Here is a 19,739-nt window from a genome sequence, read left to right as displayed (position 1 = left end):
GTAGGCCTTCAGGTACTGGAAGGCTGCTATAAGGTCTCCCTGGAGCCTTCTCTTCTCCATGCTGAACAGCCCCAATTATCTCAGCCTGTCTTCATAGGAGAGGTGCTCCAGCCCTCTGATCTTTTGATGCAGCCCAGGATACAGTTGGCTTTCTAGGCTGCAAGTGCACATTGCTGGATTATGTTGAGCTTCTCATCAACCAGCACTCCCAAGTCCTTCTCCCCAGGGCTGCTCTGAATCCATTCTCTGTCCAGCCTGTATGTGTGCTTGGCATTGCCCTGACTGATGTGCAGGACCTTGCACTTGGCCTTCTTGAATGTCATGAGATTCGCACGGGCCCACCTCTCAAGCTTGTCAAGGTCCCTCTGGATGGCATCCCTTCTCTCCAGCATGTTGACCGCACCACACAGCTTGGTGTCATCAGCAAACTTGCAGGGTGCACTTGAGGGTGCACTCAATGCCATTGTCCATGTCGCTGACAAAGATGTTAAACAGTGCTGGTCCCAATACCAAGCCTGAGAAATGCCACTCGTCGCTGGTCTCCACTTGGTCACCAAGCCCTTGACTGCAACTCTTTGAGTGTGACCATCCAGCCAATTCCTTATCCACTGAGTGGTCCATCTGTCAAATCCATGTCTCTCTAATTTAGAGACAAGGATGTCATGCAGGACAGTGTCAAATGCTTTGCACAAGTCCAGGTAGATGATGTCAGTTGCTCTTCCTTTATCCACCAACACTGTAACCCCACTGTAGAAGGCCACCAAATTTGTCAGGCATGATTTGCCCTTAGCGAAGCCATGTTGGCTGTCACCAGTCACCTCCTTATTTTCCATGTACCTTAGCATAGTTTCCAGGAGGATCTGCTTCATGATCTTGCTGGGCATAGAGGTGAGACTGACTGGTCTGTGGTTCTCCTGGTCTTCTTTTTTCCCTTTTTAAAAATGGGGGTTATGTTTCCCCTTTTCCAGTCAGTGGGAACTTCACCAGACTGCCACAACTTCTCAGATATGATGGATAGTGGCTTAGCAACTTCATTCGCCAGTTCCCTCAGGACCCACAGATGCATCTCATCAGGTCCCATGGACTTGTGCACCTTCAGGTTCCTTAGATGGTCTCAAACCTGAACTTCTCCTACAGTGGGTGGTTCTTCATTCTCCCAGTCCCTGCCTTTGCCTTCTGTGACTTGGGTGGTGTGGCTTGAGCACTTGCTGGTGAAGTCTGAGACAAAAAAGTCGTTGACTACCTTAGCCTCCTCGATATCCCAGGTAACCAGGTCTCCCATTTCCTTCTGGAGAGGGCCCACATTTTCCCTAGTCTTTTATCACCAATGTAGCTGTAGAAGCTTTTCTTCTTGTCCTTGATGTCCTTGCCAGATTTAATTCTCTCAGGGCTTTAGCTTTCCTAACCTGATCCCTGGTTGCTTGGACAGTTTCTCTGTATTCCTCCCAGGCTACCTGCCCTTGATTCCACCCTCTGTAGGATTCCTTTTTGTATTTGAGTTTGTCCAGGAGCTCTTCCCCTTCTGTGACAGACAGACCCCATCAGCCCCCAGCAGACCAGGTTTCTCAAGTGAGTCCCATGATCTAAGCAGCTGAACTCTTGGCTGACTTGAAAGCTGAGTCTCTCCATTCTGTTATGTGTATATGTATTGCCACAGGCTCAGGAATCATAGAATCATAGAATCATTTAGGTTGGAAAAGACCTTTAAGATCATCAAGTCCAACCGTTAACCTAACACTGCCAAGTGCACCACTAAACCACGTCCCTAAGTGCCACATCTACACATCTTTCAAATATCTCCAAGGATGGTGACTAAACCATTTCCCTGGGCAGCCTGTTCCAATGCTTGATAACCCTTTCAGTGAAGAAAGGAAGCTTCAGTTTGCTGAGATGTAGTGAGATGCAGGAATTGAAGGATCTCTTCAATACAGTTTTTTTTTTTCCCCCCCTCCCCCAAATCCTCACCTCTCCTATCCCCATCAATGTCAGCTGTGGTGCTCTGAATTGCGTGCTATGGGTTGCAACTGGTATCTGCTGGTTTAGGCTTTCTTTTGCCAAAGGGTGTCATACTATAGAGAAATGAAATAAATACAACAAAATTATTGAAATTTTTTCAGCTTCTGAAGTGAATGCAATTGTTTTGGATCTATTTTATTTTATGTAATGTAATGTCATGTCATGTAATGTTATGTTACGTTATTTTAAACAAGGCTAAGGTAGTCCATGTGTTGCTGGATGGTCACAGCATCTCCCCACCAGAGGGATTTCTTATCCGCAAGGGACCAGGCAACTGCCATTTTGACTTTGCCCAAGAAATTCTCTTTCTTGACTATCTGCAGCCCCAGATGATTAATAAAGTTCAAAGGAGGTAAAGTAGGATGTTTTTGCTATCTGAACCACACAACTTCTCTTACTGTTCACTATTCTTTCATATCCTCTGTTGAAGCCAATTGTTTGAGGCACCTGGATAAAAATATGAAGCACTTAGAGCAAAATGTTTCATTGGGTTTTAACTATATACTGTTAACCAGATTTTATTGAGATCAGAGGACAATCAAGTCCATAATTGCAGGCGGAGGGGGTTGGGGTGTGGTGTCTGTGGAGGCTTAGTTCTTTGGTTTTGTTCTTTTCTGAAGGAGCCAAGGGTACATAAAGAAACTGTTTTGTCTTGGGTTTTTTTTGGCAGGACTGGTTCAAAGAGAATGGAACAAGCTAGTATGGACTATGAAGCACCATTAATGCCATGTGGTTGTATCCTTCTCTGTCATTTTCTTACTTGTCGTATAGAATATTTTAGAGTTATATACTATGGTTATGAGTCCTGACCTTTTTGAATCCAATAATTTCCGGTGCTTTAAGAAATTAACAAGATACTGAGAATATGAGAAAGGCTCCCATTAAGTATGAATTAAGAATAAATAAATGGAATGTAATACATGCATGTGTGACCTGTTTTCAGATGCTCTGGTAGCTTTTTCTCCTGCCTTTTATAATCCATCCAAGCTGAAGCTAGAGGTCCATTAGCACAGTGTACAGCCAGCCTATCAAAGCTAGAAGTAGTCTTCGTATTTTTGCATATCTTTGAATGTTTGTCTCATTTTATCTCTTTATTAAGGTTGACCAGAACTGTGTAATATTTTTGCCATTTTTTCTTAATATTTGTGTCTTTTTAAGCTTAAGTTTTCCTAGATAAGCACAGCCTTTTGTGATAATACTTACTGTCATGCCATCCATCTGACAGGCCTTTTAAATCTGTTAGGCTATTCTAACCAAGTTTGGAGACAGTGAGGTCTCAGCAATACTAAGTTCCTGCTGGTTTAATGAAAATCAGTGTCTGGGTAGAGCAAAGAGATACCAATTAGTGCTCTGTTAGAGAAACAGACAGCACAGACTCCATCACTGCATTTTATGCCATTCAGTTTAGGGGCATATTTGCTGGCCAATTATCACCCGTATAATTCAAAACCAGGCAAAGCCATATTCAGGAAACATAGGAAGGCAGTAAAGGCTCCAAATAGGAGCTGTGGCATTAATAAGTTGCAGTGTACAAGACGGTAAGACACACGCTAAAAAAATTCAGTAGTTCATCTGATGGAAGAACATATATGAACATATATATATGTGAACATGTATATATGTAAACATATATAGATAGACTTTTACCTAGTTGTGCTACTGGCAAATGTTCATTTTTGTGTGTATTATCAGTGATAGAAAGGCAGAATTCTGTCTTAAAAGAAAATAGTTTATTCAGAGAAGTTTAAGACATAGTGAAGTCAGAATTGGAAAACTTCTGACTTTTTTTCACTCTCCTAAACTGCAAATAAGTGTCTGATATTGAGATGTGGGCTGCACAATAATTTCTGAAAATGCAAATTAAATAGTCTGTTAGGACAAAGTATCAGTATCAAAATTTTCCTTAACAGCTTTTTTCTTTTTAGTTGTTTTCCAGTTTCAGCTTTTGACAAGTTGGGGTGATCCGTACTACATTGGTTTGAATGGACTTGAGTTGTTCAATGAACATGGAGACCAAATCTTACTAACTGAAAACAGTATCCTTCTACAGACCAAGCGCCTCTATCCCTTTCAGACACACAGTTTGCTCCCTGGCAAATTATCATATGGCATCATTTGCTACTTCTTTCAGATTGCCAGTTTATCCCATGTGATTGCTTATATTTCTCTATTTGCATGATGATACTTGTTTCCATATGTTTTAATGTATCCTATATACTTTCAGAACATTTCTTCTCTGAATTGGATGCACCAACAAAGCAGGACAAGGTTAGGGAAGGGAAGGCTTAAGAAGGATATGGTATCTTTTGCTATCAACATTTATTTCTTCTATGGTATGGAAGTTTGATGAGCTATAAATTAATAAGAAAAGGTTGAGCTCAGTTCTTTGTTATGGGATCTTTCATTGTGCAACAAGAAAGAAATTTTTCATAACTCCTGTTCTGGAACCTTAAGCTATTCTAGACACCTGATCCAGTCATGAAGATAAGGGCTGAGACTTTGAATTTGATTCAGTGTTCCCTGGGTAACCAACAGAGGATATGAAGGACATGTTTGAAAGATTCATAGTCATCAAGGTTACACTTCAGTGCTTTGTATCAGCTAAAGTCTCTTAAGAGCTGAAAGCTTCATACCCCAACATATAATTCACATAGTTCAGTCACATGGAAGAAACAGTTTCTTAGCCAACTAGAAAGGATAAAAAGCATGGATGCTGCATGAATTGCATGTCTCTAAGGATCCTCATTGCCTAATAAATAGAGGATACAATGAAAAAGGTGATAAAGGCTTTTTCATGAGTGCTATTTTTATTTGTATCTTGTATGATACATGATGAACTTGAAACATCTGTAATGGAGAAGAAGCATTTTCAAATTGAAAAGTGCTAACAAATTGTTTTTAAGAACAGGGGATCTTTAACTTAGTTTTAAAACGGTATGTCTTTACAGTACAATACAATGCCAGGTAAAGATAGCTCAGCTCATTTTGAAAGATCGCCTGTTTCTGCCTGTACAGTAGTGTTGCTTGGATATATTAGATCCCAAAAAGAGCACATTTGTCTTAGTGCAGTACTAAATGTGATAATTCAGTACTGAGTCTGGAACAAGCTTTTCTTAAACAGTTGAGGCATTGCTGTGTTATTCCTTAAATTCTTTAGAATACAGACTCAGGCCTTTTAGAAAGCAGGACAAGGGGAAATTAATGTCTCTCAAACTGGATTGCTAGGGATTTATAATTCTGAAGACAGTGCCATCCATCCACGTTTCTTTGCATGTCTTTAACATACATATGTTTTTAACATAAATGTTCTCTTATGGAGAAAAGCTGGTTACCTAGAAAGCCTGTTCAATAGAAGGTTTCATCTTTCTCAAAGAAATGAAAGAAGGCCTTATTAGACAGTTACTGATTTTTATCACAAACTCAAGCAAAACCTAGTCTGACTGATGACTACCTCCTGGAAGGATACTTTTCGTCAGATGTTTCATATGAGGAGTTTTGACAAGTTCATGCTAAAAGAATGGGGCTTTGTCACAAAAAAGCTGGGAAGTGCCTATTCCTGATAAGGGAACTTTATCGATGAAGTCATAAATACATATTTGAAAATAAATTAAATGCAGCTAGTTAATTTATTCCTATTTTTAAAATAATTTTGAATGCCAGAATCTGTAAGGGTTGTCCTGCTTTTAAAAATGTGTCCCCAAGTTCCTCAGCTACCTATGTGAAGTACTTGGAGTATTTTTAAGTTTTACTGCTATAGTAGCGAATACTTGCTGATGGAGTCTGGAAGAGCAAGCTTGAACTTTTAAATATGGTGTTTCTGAAATGTACTTTTCAGTTATTTGCACTTAAAGTTTTTTTCAGATATTGCTGCTTTTCCAGATAGTGTCAACATTTTAGAAGATGTATCTGGAGACATCCGAACTCCAGACAAACTAATTGACAGAGTAAATGACACAACCGATGGCAGACATATGTGGCTTGCACCAGTTCTTCCTGGTTTGGTACATTTTCCCTTTTCATTCCATTTTAGTGATATGCATAGATGTAACTATAAGCATAAAGGAAAGGGGAAGCATACATAATTTTTAGGTAAATTTGATATTAGTAAATGATGCTAAATCACTACCTTTCAGAAGAAGTTCTTTTTATTCTAGTTTCTCTTCACTGCACAGATAGCAGCAGAATCTATTTCCCAGGTTTGTAATCTCCTTCTGTCTCCATGGTGCAACAGCAGAAGAATTTCCAAGGCTAGTGTAGATGTTTTTTCAGTTACTGTGATAAAGATACTGACAAAGGAGTTTAATATGCACGTTTTGTGCAATAAACACCTTTCAAATGGGAGTGGACTGGGATCTTAAATTTGTTTTTACAAAAAGCAATGAATGTTGTTCCAGCAGTGAGAATTTTTTTAGTCTCATTATCTGTGTTGTATTCAAATTCATAAATTAGAGATGACAAACTTAGTATTTCATGTCCTAAGGCCCCAGGTGATTCAGCCCTTTTAGAAACCTCATGTCTAAAATACGGGATATCAAATATCTAAACAGGAAAAGTAGATAAACTTAGATGAGTTCTGACTTTGTTTTGGGAGAGGACATTTTTTATGGGCCCGTTATGGACATCATTAAGACGTATTTATTTCTTAGAAGAGGATGGGTTTCAAAAGTAACAATGTAAACCTGATGTGTGATGTGTTGTAGCTTACTGTGTTGGAAAAATCCTTACTCCATATGTTACAGTTATTAATTAGAATATTAAAAGCAAAGAATTAAGTAAATTTTGAAAATACTTCATATATCATTATATGTTGTAATGCAGTGGGTATACTTAAGATAAAGCTTTTAAGTGTACTTGGGCATGCTGACCACTTGCATTTCTTAGGAAAATGGAAGGTCTGTGTAATGCTTGAGGCTCCTACTGTGTAGGTCCCACATCTTGAATCCTGGTACTTAATTCATGGGATGCTCAGATATCCATTATAACACCATGAATGATTGACTTGACAACCATCTGCGTTTGCTTATGTCCTTATAAAAGACATGCTTGCAGAGGCTATTTCATTTTGGCAAAAGGAAAGTAACAGTACCTGGAGTTCTAGCACAGTTGCATACACTCTTTTGTGTTGTTATGTCTGACACCAAGAAGAACATAAGCTATCACTATTAAAAGGATAAATTGATAAAGTGTGATATGCAGGAGGGAAGAGTAAGCAATTTAATGGTGCTTTCTGTCCTTAAACTGTAGTAAATTATACCTTTTCAAGATCCATGTAGTACTTTTCCATCTTCCATGGTATGGTTGTACAGCCAAGAAGTGCAAATGGATTAAGCAATCAGCCTATTCATGATCATCCTCTGCAGTTGGGATGCTGAACCAAAGCTTGTATATACTTACATCCTCATTGCTAGGCTGCTGTGAAACATGCTGGTTGCCTAGAAAGATGAATTAACTCTTCGCTATACTGGAAGGTTCAAAAGCTTTAAGGCAATTTTATAATATAGCCTTTCTTTTCCTTTCTAAATATCTTTTCCTTTCTAAATATCTTTCCCTTTCTAATTCTAAAAGTGTTTTTGTCTTTTGCAAATTTATTACTAATGTAAGCATAATTTGAATTCTTTGTTCCCCCGTTACTGATTGTCATTTTATTTATTTGTTTGAGTGTATTTTCCATCAAATTTCTCATTTGCTGTGAGACTAATAATTGCTATTGGACACTATACCCAAATTGTCTTCTGGAAAATCACAGATATAAACATTTCTATTGATCACATCTACCTTTCTTTCTTCAGTAAAAAAAATGCATAATGATTTAATAAAACTAACAATATCTTCTCCAGTGCATCAAAGGATTAAAACTTCAGAGGATGCTAGAGATGAAGCTTAAGATATGTTGGCTCCAAGTTGATATAGTAGCTCATAAAAGGAATAGTATAGAATTAACTGTAACAGGCAAGATTGTTTTCCTACAGCCTAATCTTTGGTCTTAACATCTTGACATTAATGTCACTGAAAGTAAAATGAACAATACCTCAAGCAATAATTGTTTAGCAAGCATCTGGAGAATTGTCTCTACATTCCCATTAGTGTACCTCACACAAAAATTGCAAAATTTCTGCAAGAGCTTTCAAAGTCTTCAAAGTCAGGGGATATAGGAGAAATTTTAGTCTTGCGAATAGAAAGGTGGATTCCATTTATATTTGATAGAGTAGAACAGAATAGAACAGAACAGAATAGAACAGAACACCAGCCTGTCTTATCCTGAAGCACATGTCTGTGTTTGGTTGATGAAATACTCATTAAAAGTTTCTCTCTACCCCTCCTCCAACTGACTAGCAATCCAGGATGACAAGCTCAGGTGTAGATGTCATCTTCTGATGACTTATATGTACATTTGAGAGTGCAGCTCTGGGGTAGAGACAACTCTGTGAATTATGAGCAGAGATGATAGCTGAACTTAAATCCTTAGCATCAGTTATCTGTCCTACAGCTATATCTCTTTAAATACAGACCTCTTTTGATGGAACATGCATGAGAATTTCATTTCTTTGGGGAATTTGTGCTGTTAAATATAAATTAATTCTCTTTTACAGGTGAATAGGGTATATGTCATTTTTGATGTACCTACCACTGTGTCAATGATCAAGTTATGGAATTATGCCAAAACACCTCAGAGAGGTGTGAAAGAATTTGGTGTAAGTAATTTTTGCATGCATTTTGTATGGTCTGGTGAGTCAGCCTGCTTGATTTCTGTACTTATTTTCACAGTTTACTGAAGTGTGATTCTGTATAATCTCAAAGGATGGGATTCATCTCACTTAACTCTGCATTTAGTATTAAAATGATTAATCTATGCCAGTCATCTATCCTCCCTTTCTTGTCCAGGGAAAGAACACTTTATCTAATTTTTTTCTTAGACAATTGTCTTAAGATAGGATAATGCTTTCCTTCTTCCACTGACTGTAGAGGAGGCCTGGAATACTGGTTTAAACTACAAACCCAAGTTTTAGACAGCTGAAGTGAGGTGAGATTCATTAATTCCTAGATTTAAGAGTGATTCATTCCAGTTAATAGAATGGCAATTATGTAAAACATGAAATACGTTTTTAATTACCTGCTTGAAAGCTGCATTAGAAACATCAGTGAGAAGGCAAAAACTTGGAAAAAAAAAAATCAAAACCCAGCAGCAAATAGAGAGAAAAGGGAGTTTTAAGGAACAAAAGCTAAACTAATGACCAGACTTATGAAACAAATAGGGCAAAATGGTTGCTAGTTAATTGATAGAGACAACTGCTGAAAGCAATGCCTGATTTCTAGATGTTTTGTTTCTTTGTTTTTTAAATATCTTTAGCTTCTGGTGGATGACCTGCTTGTGTACAATGGGATTCTGGATATGGTGAACCATGTAGTATCAGGCATCCTACCAACCTGTGATCCAGTGGTCCCGTATCATACCATTCTCTTTACAGATGATGAGAAGATTTGCCATCAGGAGAAGAGAACTGTTATTAGGTATGTGAGTGGATCTTGATTAGAAGGAAGAATCTTGTTTTCAAAAAATGTTTCTATGTGACTAACGTCAGCAGTATGTATATTGCTATAGAAAATTCCCTTCCAAAACATACTCAGCGTCACTTAATGGGAAATAACCAATAGTTTTTTAGACACTAGGACCAAATTATCAACTTTATTTGTTAGCATTTTTTAGCACTTACTGGGTTTCATGATTCATATTTACATATGCTTTCATGGAAGCCTATAGTAATAAACACAAAAGAAAGAAGTTAGGCTTCCTTACAGAAGAAAGAATAAATCCCAATGATATTACATGGAGGAAAAAAAAAAAGTAAGTTAATGAAAAAGAACCAAACATCAGAAGTAAAGAAAGGAAAGTCTCTTATTTGGCACAAATACTAATTAAGAAATCAGAACTCTACTATTTTATAAATGTTCTAAAATAATGAACTTCTTAAATGAGAAATGAATTGCATTCAGAGGAATGACACTTTGAAACCACTAAGTTGGCAATCTCACAGAAAATATGATGAAATGCAGTGAAAAATGTACTTATATTTAGAAGGTCAGGATTAGTAGGGTCTAAAAAGCCGTCCCTAGCAAGGAAAATAAAGATTGAAAGAATAATTTATTTTAAATGAGATTGAAGAGTGAAAAATCGAAAGCTTGTAGAAATAAATGCTTTCTTATACATTGCACAGCTAATAAATAGAATGTCTTGCACATACATCACTTGGGAAAAGAGGTGACAGTTTTGCATTAAAAAAATGGCATGATTCATTCAGAAGAATAGTAAAATATTTAGAAATAAGTGGAAGGAATGTAAGCTGTCCTGATTAGGACAGAAGTTCACATTTGCCTACGGGGTTTGTTTTCCTGTGGTTCTCTAAAGCATTGGCTGTTGGCCACTGGTACTGTCAGATGTTGAAATAAATTATTGTTTGGATGTATTGTGTTAGACTCATGTTCTTGTACAAGTGGCTGTGTTGTCATGGTAAAATTTGGAGGTAAACAATTTTTCAAGTGAAAAGGTTACTGAAAGGAAAATGTCTGGAGGAAATAAAAGTTTTGAGAAAATTTTCAGTGGGATATAGAAAGGCGGAGGAGAAATGAACCTTCACTTGCTTCAGCTTAACATCTTTCTATGAGTAAAGTTATTTTATTGGAAGCAGAGAAGCACCAGCTGTAATCATAGATCTTTTTCATATATTTACAAGACATACATCCTTTGATTTAGTTTTAAGAGGAGTATACTTTTTGGGTCATGCAAACTGCATGATCTGTTTTCCAGTCAAGAACATGCTGAGTTCTTCTCTTCTAAACTTCCTGTGCAAGAGCTTTCTTGGTCTTTCTTCTTAGCCTGTTTTCCAATCTTCTATTCCCTTTTTCCATCTACTACCCAACTAAAATACAGGCTACTTCAGCAACAGAAGACAAATCCCTTACTACGTGCTGCATAATATCCCTCCATTTCAAAAATGCTCTTGAGCTTTTATGTATTGTTACTTCTGATTTTGGGCTATTCTCTTTCACATGTCACTGTTCAGTATTTTATGAACCCTGAACTTGAGTGTGATATTATCATCAATACCTTAAGTTCTGATTTACTTCAGTATCAGTTCCCCTGTTTCACTCTGACAGTTTGAGGGACATTACATTTTTCTCCAAAAATAGAAACCTATTTTGTGCAGTATTTGTAGAGAAAAGAAAAATACACTTCTTTTTTTCTAAAGGCATGGATGTTTTGTTTTTTGTCTGTGTGAAAGGGAGATGTTATTAGTGATGTTTTCTTTAATGCTCAATTCAGCTCATATTTTTTTCTGTAATTTGTTTAATTTAATTTAACTTTGCAGTTATTACTTCTTTCCCAAAAAGAAATTGTTAAAATTTTGCAGTAGCCTGAAAACAAAACTTGTCACAATAAATGAATTTTGTTCAGTTCAGAAAATTTTCAAATAATGCTATATCAACATTATAAAACAGTGTTAAGTTCCATACAAGGATTTTTATACCCTCTTTGTACAGCACTGTTTTAAAATCTCACTTTGGTTAATGTGGTTCAAGCTGTGTAAGCAGGCAAGAAAATTGTAGATTGAATATGATATTTATATTTGAATGTATGCCTGAATGAATGCTGCTAATTAAAACTGGCAAGCAATCCTTCAGGTAGATGCAGACAGAATGCCTTTCCTTTCTAGATAGTCTCATATAAAGTGGCTGTGCTTCATAGCTTTGTTTAGCCTCCAGGACCCAAATAACTTATTTGGTAACCTTTTCCGTGACTCTCATAACTTTTCACAATGCTGATTATTTTGGCAATTTTACTGATTTTAATCTTTTCAGCAATCATGTGGGAGATCAGGATGTACGAATGATGAATGAAAACGAGATTGTCACAAACAGCAAAAAGAAGCAGGCTGTGGCTGATCCAGGTTAGTTCTGTCTTCTACAGTTTTCTTCTGCTCACTTTCTACAGAGACAGTATGGGTAATGAACGTTGTTATAGACCTAAACTGGGAAAGTGGGGAGACTTACACCTATTTTATATATTTAGCTCTACTTTTTCTACTATAGGAAGGCAAATCAGGAATGTCATACTCTGGTGGATTTTTATTCTATATCTAAATCTGAAAGCGGATGATATAATTCAAAGACTTTTGTGGCATGTAGTCATAGCTTATACCAACACATACACAGAAGTCCTCAGGAAAGAAACTGACTGAAGATAAACTGAAACTGGTGTTAATTGTACAGGTTCATAGATAGCTTTTGGAATAATAGGCTCATTGCATCCCCACCGGCCTTTTAAGCAGCTTTAGAGATGATGCATTATGTGTCTCAGAATTAGCTGCTTGTTGCTCCTCAAGCAAATCCAAAATCACGATAAGTGTAACAAGGGGAAAAACATGTTGACGTTATTCCTCCCACTGTCTTTCTGGTTGGTCTTTTCTCTTACAAAGTGATAATTAAAAAGACAACCTCATTTTTTCCCAAGGAGAAAGAGTAGATTGTATTTATAGTCTGAAGAGTCCCAGTCATTCATTGTAAATTACCCAGAATAGCTCCCTAAATACATTACAAATTCTCAACCAACCTGGTATATTCATGATTGTTTTTTTCTCCTGAGCATGACACTTTCTCCAATTAGTTTCTCTAGAAAGTGTTACAGAAACTACTTGATGGCTTTTAATAACAGTTCTGTAAGAGAAGGGTTTGAAATGCCATTGCTTGTACAAAACCAGCTTCAAAGTTGTTAGTACATTAACACTAGCTGTGACAAAAGTATTTTGAGCATCTCTCTGCCTATTGTAATGATGTCCTGGTTTCCAGTCCAGACATACCCTATTTCCAGTAAAGAATAGCTGTTCTTGCCATGGCCATCACATCTATTGTCCAAGCATTAAGGACACAGAATGCCCGTGAAGTCATCAGTTGAGGATTGCCTGTTGCCATCTGCCCCATGTCTCCTCTGTAATACTGGTATCAGCCACAGTGGTTGATAACATAGATTTGTAGAATAGTTTGGGTTGGAAGAGACGTCAGGGGGTCCCCTCCTGAGGGAGGGTCCAACCTCCTACTCAGAACAGGGTCAACATTGGATTCAGACCAGATTCCATAGGAAAGCGATTCCATGGGACTGTAAAAAAAAATTGTCAGTGTAAGAAACGTTACTGAGAAGAGTAGCTTAGCTTTCATTCTGGAATGGAAAGAGAAATGGGCATGTTTCTTCCTCATTTTAGTCTGTGGCTTCACTGTTAATACAGATACAGTCTTAAGCAGCACTCAATTTTCCTTAACAGCTTTGCGTCCAAAAACCTGCATATGTGAAAAAGGACTGCAGAGGAGGAAAAGATAACAAGGGACTGTGATTGGAAAGTCCTGAATACACCCAGCCCAAAATACCTACAATCTAGCTCTTCAGGATATGTATCATCCAAATGGAAGATTTTCTGTGTCTGCTGCTGCTGAACCACCTCCTGTCTTATGAGAGGAAGTTCTATTCACTATGGGAAATTTTCTTCAGTAGTGAAATTTAAAGCACAAATTCCATTTTCTGGGGTTTTTTTAATTGTCATTATCTGTCTGATTTCCTTCCCCCCGCCCCGTTAACTGAAAATCCAGGGAGGAAGGAACATAAAAGAGTGAGTGAGAATCTTATTGCTAACTGACAACTGTTCCTGCCAAGTACCAAGAACTTGGGTGAAGCAAGATGATCATAACAAGAGGCTTTCAGATTATTTCTCAAGCTTTAATTTCTAAATTCTAGCTGGATGATCAGGAAGCTCCTCACTAGAAGGATGCGTCTGCTTTGTTTCTGATGCCTGTAAATAGTTCTTTGGGAAATGCACTTATTAGAGTAAATACTCTTCACCTCTCTGTTTTTGGGCTGCCACTGTATGTTTTGATGTCATGGCTCTCTTTAGGGGCTGATACTGTTTCTGACATCTGGAGAGGTTCCGCTGGGTGTGGAGAAATGTGATGAATGCTTTTAGAAAATGGGGATCAGGAAGTGGGTTTATCAAGGTTTAATAAGTAAGTTTCAGCTGTCACTTCTCTGATCTTTTGCAGTGAAATAATGATTTCTTTCATTATTTCACTACCATGAAAAAAGCAAAATAGGTATTTTGTCTGAAGTGCCATTGGCAGGTGCTCTACACATTCCTCAGAGGAGTCCTGCTACAGAGCAACGCTCTGTTCTTGTGTTTCGCCTGCATTTGGTTATGTGAACAAGGAGGCCATACCTCTGCGCTCCACCAACCAGATCGGTTGCCAGCAACATATCATCACTGTTGAGAAATGGTAAATGCATTTTAACTAGAAGAAAGTAAGGAGTGAACTGTGTTTTTAAACACAAAATACCCTGCATATGTAGTAATTTAAACAAAAACTCTAACCAAATAATTATGCTGCAGGATTTGTAGCTGTGCAAATGTACTTTTCGCTGAAAAATTGTCAGTGACAACTCTTAAATCTCTTCCACAGAAGATTCTTCCTTTCTCATTTAGAACTCTGCTCATTGTTTCCAGAGAGAACTGAACACTCTGAAGTCAGTATATGCTTTTAGACATGAAACAAGAGATATACTATTGCAGCTCCTGATACAGAATCAAAATGCGCTGCTTCCCTTTCTGTACTGTCAGGAGTGTGGTATCTTGTATATTTGCTTATATAAAGCATAATTCTTAGCTGTTGTTGGGTAAACTGAAAAGACTCAAGGTAGCAATGCATTGCCCAGATTTCTATATATTGATGGAGTAACAAAATGTATTTTGTACTAAATACAAAACACTTTACTTCTAAATATAGTGTATGTGAGTATATTGTACTTTATTTAAAGGCTCTTCCCAAACTACACTGACCAAAGAACCCTTCTGTTCTGAGAACTGTCTCCCCTCATGTGTTTACCAGTGTAGCTCTACCAAGAACCAAGTTTTAATTTTTGCTCCAAATCAGATAACCATGACATGCAACTCAAAATGAAAAAGAGGAGAAGTTGAAAGGAGGGTTATTGGTAGGGCTGACAACAGGTATAAATCTATGCATTTGGAAGAGGAGAGGCTATAGCAAGGTTTTTAAGACTTAAGGCACAATCACAGATTTGTCATGTAGGCAATCTCTGGATGAGATGAGGCCTGTCACATTGTCTGTTCTTAGAGAATTGCATTGAATGTGAAGAGAAATGAAACCCATTGCGTTTCCTGGCTCAGAATAGCATCCTTCTTATTGATCAGAAAAGGTACAAGGGGGAGAGGACTCTTTATGCTCATCTGTCTTCTCTGTATTTGTCTGGAGCATATTAAGTCCTATGCGATGGACTAATGATTTTTCAACCCTAATCCTTTGAGGTAACTCCAGGTTTTGTAAATTATTGCAAAATACTTGGTCAAGCTCAAATGGGTCGCAATTCTCTCTATTGTCTGTTTCTCTGCCACCAACTCCTCCTCACTGGTCAGTTGGTAACTGCAGCCAGTTGTCACACCTTTTGCCTCTGGGAATCTATATGTAGTACAGCTGGTCTGGCACAGAGAGTATTGGCTTGTACCTTCTGCCAGCCTCTCCTAGCAACTTCTTTTACCCATTCAAGAGATTCCCCACAATTGCCACACTGTGGAAAGACAATTAAAGTCTTTAAAATATTTTGAAAAATGTATTAAGTTGTGGAACATCCTTCCCTGCAGTGTCTCTGTCTGAAAGAAGGATTTGCCAGCCTGTTGTCTGCTCTGGGATGACATACACCACCAAGGCAAGACCTAATGAAGTCCTTGATTCTAGTCAGTCATATATAGAAAGTAGCATAATGTTTAGAAAATACTCCATTAATCTCTGTGGAGCAGGAGATGTCAGCGTTTGCCTTCCTAATTGGAGCTAAGATGTAATGACCCTTTATACAACCAAAGATAATTAAGTGTCCTAGTCAGCCCTATATACTCAGCAGCATAGAAGACTTGGAAGCTTGTGTATTACTGAGTCAGGAGAGTCATCATCATTTTGGAGGATGAACCCGTGAGAGCTACATGAGGAGCTACATAGGGCAGCTAAATTAAACTGAGTCCTTCTGATGGCTTAGGCTGGGCCTGGACATAAAATTGCACCACAGCATCCTGCTTAGGTGATGCTGGTTTCTGTAAGATTTCCTAGTCCTGCTAGACTTTTACCGTGTTCCTGGTGTGTTGGTCATTCCCCATAGTGATGTTCAGTCCTGTCATTTCATGGATGTATGCCAGGCTGGTAACATCTGCAAGAGCCTGACAGTGCCAAAGAGTGTTGTGAGATTGGACAGAGATCTTAAATATCAAGTAACACACTGGAATGACCAGATATAGGACCACTGACGGTGATGATGTGAGGATGAGCGCAATGGGTGAGGGAGGTTGAATGTTGAGTCTTAAACCCCTCCATGTTACCAGGGAAAGCTCACTGCTCAGCCTAAGTCAGGTAAGAGCAAACATAAAGTGCTGTATTGACATCTGAATTTTGACTCATGGCAGGAGGTGAAGTCTGCTTTCCCTTTGATTCAGTCAGTGGCTTTTACTCTGTAAGGCAGAAGCATTTCCCATTCCCTCCTGCTATCCACTTCAGCAATCCTCACTGTTGGGTGCACCTCTATACTGGCCTGAGGAATATAGCAAGTGATTAGAGTCCAAACCAGCATTGGTGTGAGCATACAGGTTGCATAGGGATGCCTTAGGCTGGCCTCCATGTTGTGGGGCTGCTGATCCAGAAGGCTGAGCTCTAACAGGAGCCGCTCTCCCGGTAAGGGTCACTGAAGTAGCCAAATCTCTTCAAATATTCTTCAAAAAAAGGTGGACTCCAGAACACACTGGCTAGTAATGGCTTCATCAGTACTATAGATACTGTAACAATGCACACTGCAGCATTTGATGCACCTTCCTGTATTCCCTTTTAGTTTTTTCAACATGTCTATCTTTTAGCTGCATCATTATGCTTAGAAGGTCACTTCTTTTGTTTTCCAAAACAGTCCTGAAGGTCCTTTTCAGAATCATTGTCTCGCAGGTGTGACCAACCTGTTTTGCTCTTCAGGTGTATGTGCTCAGATGTATTACAACATTAGTTTCATTTCATCTGGTTTCCCATATGTACACCACTTGCTATCTGTGGTGTCACCAACCCCTATGATTACAGCAGTGGCTCCTGTTTGCATGGGGCCCTCATCTCTAGGGGTGCCAGTGCTGCTGCCTGCTTGATTATTGTCCATTCAAAAATGCTGCAGAGATAAATGTTCATTTTGGAGATGTGTACTGACATGTCTCCTCTAAACAGCAGAGAGGGAAGCAGAGAGGAGTATAACATACTGGAAGAATGTTTGCTTCCATTTGAGTGCTGAGGTCCTGGTATTCAGAGCGCAAGAAGGAAGGTTCCTGGCTCAGTGGTCTCTTTGCCCATTTCTGTGACTATTTGCTTGTTTGCTGAGAAATGACTTACAGCCCATGTGAGACACAAACATCCCTTTATCACGCAGCTTGTATCACCCTAATGGAATTCTGTCAGCTGAGGATAAAATGTGGACTAAGAAAGCAATTACAGAGTGAATCTCCTAGCTGCAGGAAGAGCTAGGAGATGAGGACAGAGTGCCCAGCTGGAGTAATTTCCTGTCCGACTGGCCTCTAAATCTTGCTGGGAAGAGATCAGTTTTCCACCCTTGTCTAATAGCATCAGCTCCAGTCACCCTGGCTCAGGACCCTGTGAAGTGCTGCAGTGTTGAGACCTAGGCATAAAAGGAAACATTTGCAGTTCGCGACTTCTTTCTTACTGACCTAGAAATTATTGGAAAAGGGGAAAACAAGGCTACAGAGCTTCTGTCTGATGGCTCTCCAGTGTTCCCTTTCCTAGCTCCTGGTTGCAGGAGAGGACCAACCATCCCAATGATCAGCAGGGTAGGAGTTTCCCAGTCTGGACTATTGCTTCCAACACTGCACAGTCCTGCACCCACAGCTCACTGCTTTGGCTCTAATTAGGAGAGGAAAACCACCACCTCATGATCTGCTAGCAGCCTTCCCCAGGTATGCTGTTTATTTCTGAAAGGTCCCAGGTATATAGTTGAGATCACAGTGAAATCCTACCTTTAGCTTTCAACTCACTCAAAGTCTCTTTGCTGTGAGTAAAATCGACTTGATTCACAAATTCTTAAAGTGTGCATCTCTGCTGTATTACTCATGGGACTTCCAAAAATGTCAGCATGCACAGATTTTGTGCAGTTTTTCCCAAGAGTATGGGCATTCTGGGGAACCATAAACCTAAGGAGAGATCTCAGACAGATACACTTAACTTGTGCTCATCTTTTTCCTCTTACTCATATGTGATCTGTTGTTTCAGAGCTCAGTTTCTTGTGTTCCTTAGCTTATCTGGATCTAAGTGGAAAAGGAGTTTCACGGTGGTTTTTGAAAGGTCAGCATGCTGGACTAAGCATGTGGAGGTGAATGTCAGAGAACACTAAAGGAACTCAGAAGCAGCCACGTCTCCATCTTCTCAGCAAAGAAGCTGGTTGCTACCTGAAAGTCTTCAGGCCCTGGAGGAGGGAGGGGTGAGTGCAGTGCTAAAGAGAAGTTTTAGATCTGGACACGGCATTTCAGAACCATTGTGAGGGCCAGGAGGAGCCTGCACTCATCCTCAGAGTGTGAGCCCAGGTGAGTATTATGGACTGAGCTGATCTCCAAACTGTATCCCAGTCAGTACAGGTGGAGCTGAAACAGATGTTGGTCAAAGGCTCAGATGGAAAGCAAGTGTGGTAGGCATAAGGGTAGGGGCATACAGAAGAAGCTGCTGTGGCTGTGAAGGTTTCTCAGGGAAATGACTCTTCATCCAAGGGGAGCCTTTACTTGGGAGAAGAGATGGTCCCTGCAGTAAAGATAATAAACTGGGAGCAGTTGAGCCCTTTTATCTTTTTCACTAAGATTTCTCCTCTGCCTGATGGCAGCATAAGGTGGCTGCCAGAATAGACATTTCTGGCTGTAACAAGCTGGAGAAAGAACTTTCATCTTGAGCGAGAGAGAGCTTTCATCTTTCATCAAAAAGGGTGAGGACTGAGGCAGCACCGGCACAGCGGCTGTACTGAGAGTATGGAGTGGTTGGCACGAGAATGAGTCAGCCAGCACAGTGAACTGAGCTGAGACACTGACGACTGTCAGCCCCGCTTGCTTACAAGTGTGGCTTAGCAAGTGTAAAACACTGATGGTGCTGTTCCTGCCTGTTATTCATGGCTCCGAGCTTCCATTCATCAAAGATTTTCCTGGCTGCTTTCTGCAATTACACACCTTTTTTTTAGCCTTACAAAAGTCAGACCAGGTTACACAGGGCTTCATCCAGTTTGGCCTGGAAAACCTCTAGGGATGGAGGCTGCACAACCTCTGTGGGCAATCTGTTTTAATACTTGACTGTCCTAATAGGGAAAAGGTTTTTCCTTTCACACATAATAATCTGTACTTTCCCCCACTGATTAAAGGCCTAGATCAGCTTGGATAAGACTTCTGGCATTGCAGAAAGGTCATCTCTGCTGTCGTCATCTAGCTGTATAATAATAAATTCGGTCTCCCAGCTATAATTTCAGAATCCCTGCTCACTGCAGGGGGGTTGGGCTACATGATCTCTCAAGGTCCCTTCCGACCCAAAGCATTCTATGATTCTATGATTTGCAGATTAGTAGAAGTCTTATGATCTGCCTCTTTCCTGGTCTGCTGGAGGCACTGCTAAAA

The 19,739-nt window shown here is 39.3% G+C and overlaps 1 protein-coding gene across 4 annotated transcripts in view; it reads left to right on the top strand.

The window, feature by feature from the left end:
* The window catches only part of KATNIP (katanin interacting protein), a 66,842-nt gene extending 52,571 nt beyond the window's left edge, over nt 1-14,271 (top strand). For 3 of the 4 annotated variants that reach the window (XM_075718399.1, XM_075718398.1, XM_075718400.1), the window contains 8 exons: nt 2,211-2,368; nt 2,687-2,751; nt 3,942-4,052; nt 5,878-6,017; nt 8,607-8,708; nt 9,365-9,525; nt 11,872-11,960; nt 13,329-14,271. In XM_075718399.1, coding sequence (XP_075574514.1) covers nt 2,211-2,368; nt 2,687-2,751; nt 3,942-4,052; nt 5,878-6,017; nt 8,607-8,708; nt 9,365-9,525; nt 11,872-11,960; nt 13,329-13,384 — 882 coding nt within the window. In that variant the 3' untranslated portion in view covers nt 13,385-14,271. Of the gene's footprint in view, nt 1-2,210; nt 2,369-2,686; nt 2,752-3,941; nt 4,053-5,877; nt 6,018-8,606; nt 8,709-9,364; nt 9,526-11,871; nt 11,961-13,328 lie in introns of those variants that run through there. The other variant, XM_075718401.1, reaches the window with a different exon arrangement.
* The last annotated feature ends 5,468 nt before the right edge of the window (nt 14,272-19,739 follow it).

Source organism: Pelecanus crispus, chromosome 11 (genome assembly GCF_030463565.1).
Source record: "Pelecanus crispus isolate bPelCri1 chromosome 11, bPelCri1.pri, whole genome shotgun sequence".
In the NCBI taxonomy this organism is placed as follows: domain Eukaryota; kingdom Metazoa; phylum Chordata; class Aves; order Pelecaniformes; family Pelecanidae; genus Pelecanus; species Pelecanus crispus.
The sequence above is the reverse complement of the archived record's forward strand: the minus strand, read 5'-3'. Positions and strand labels throughout refer to the sequence as shown.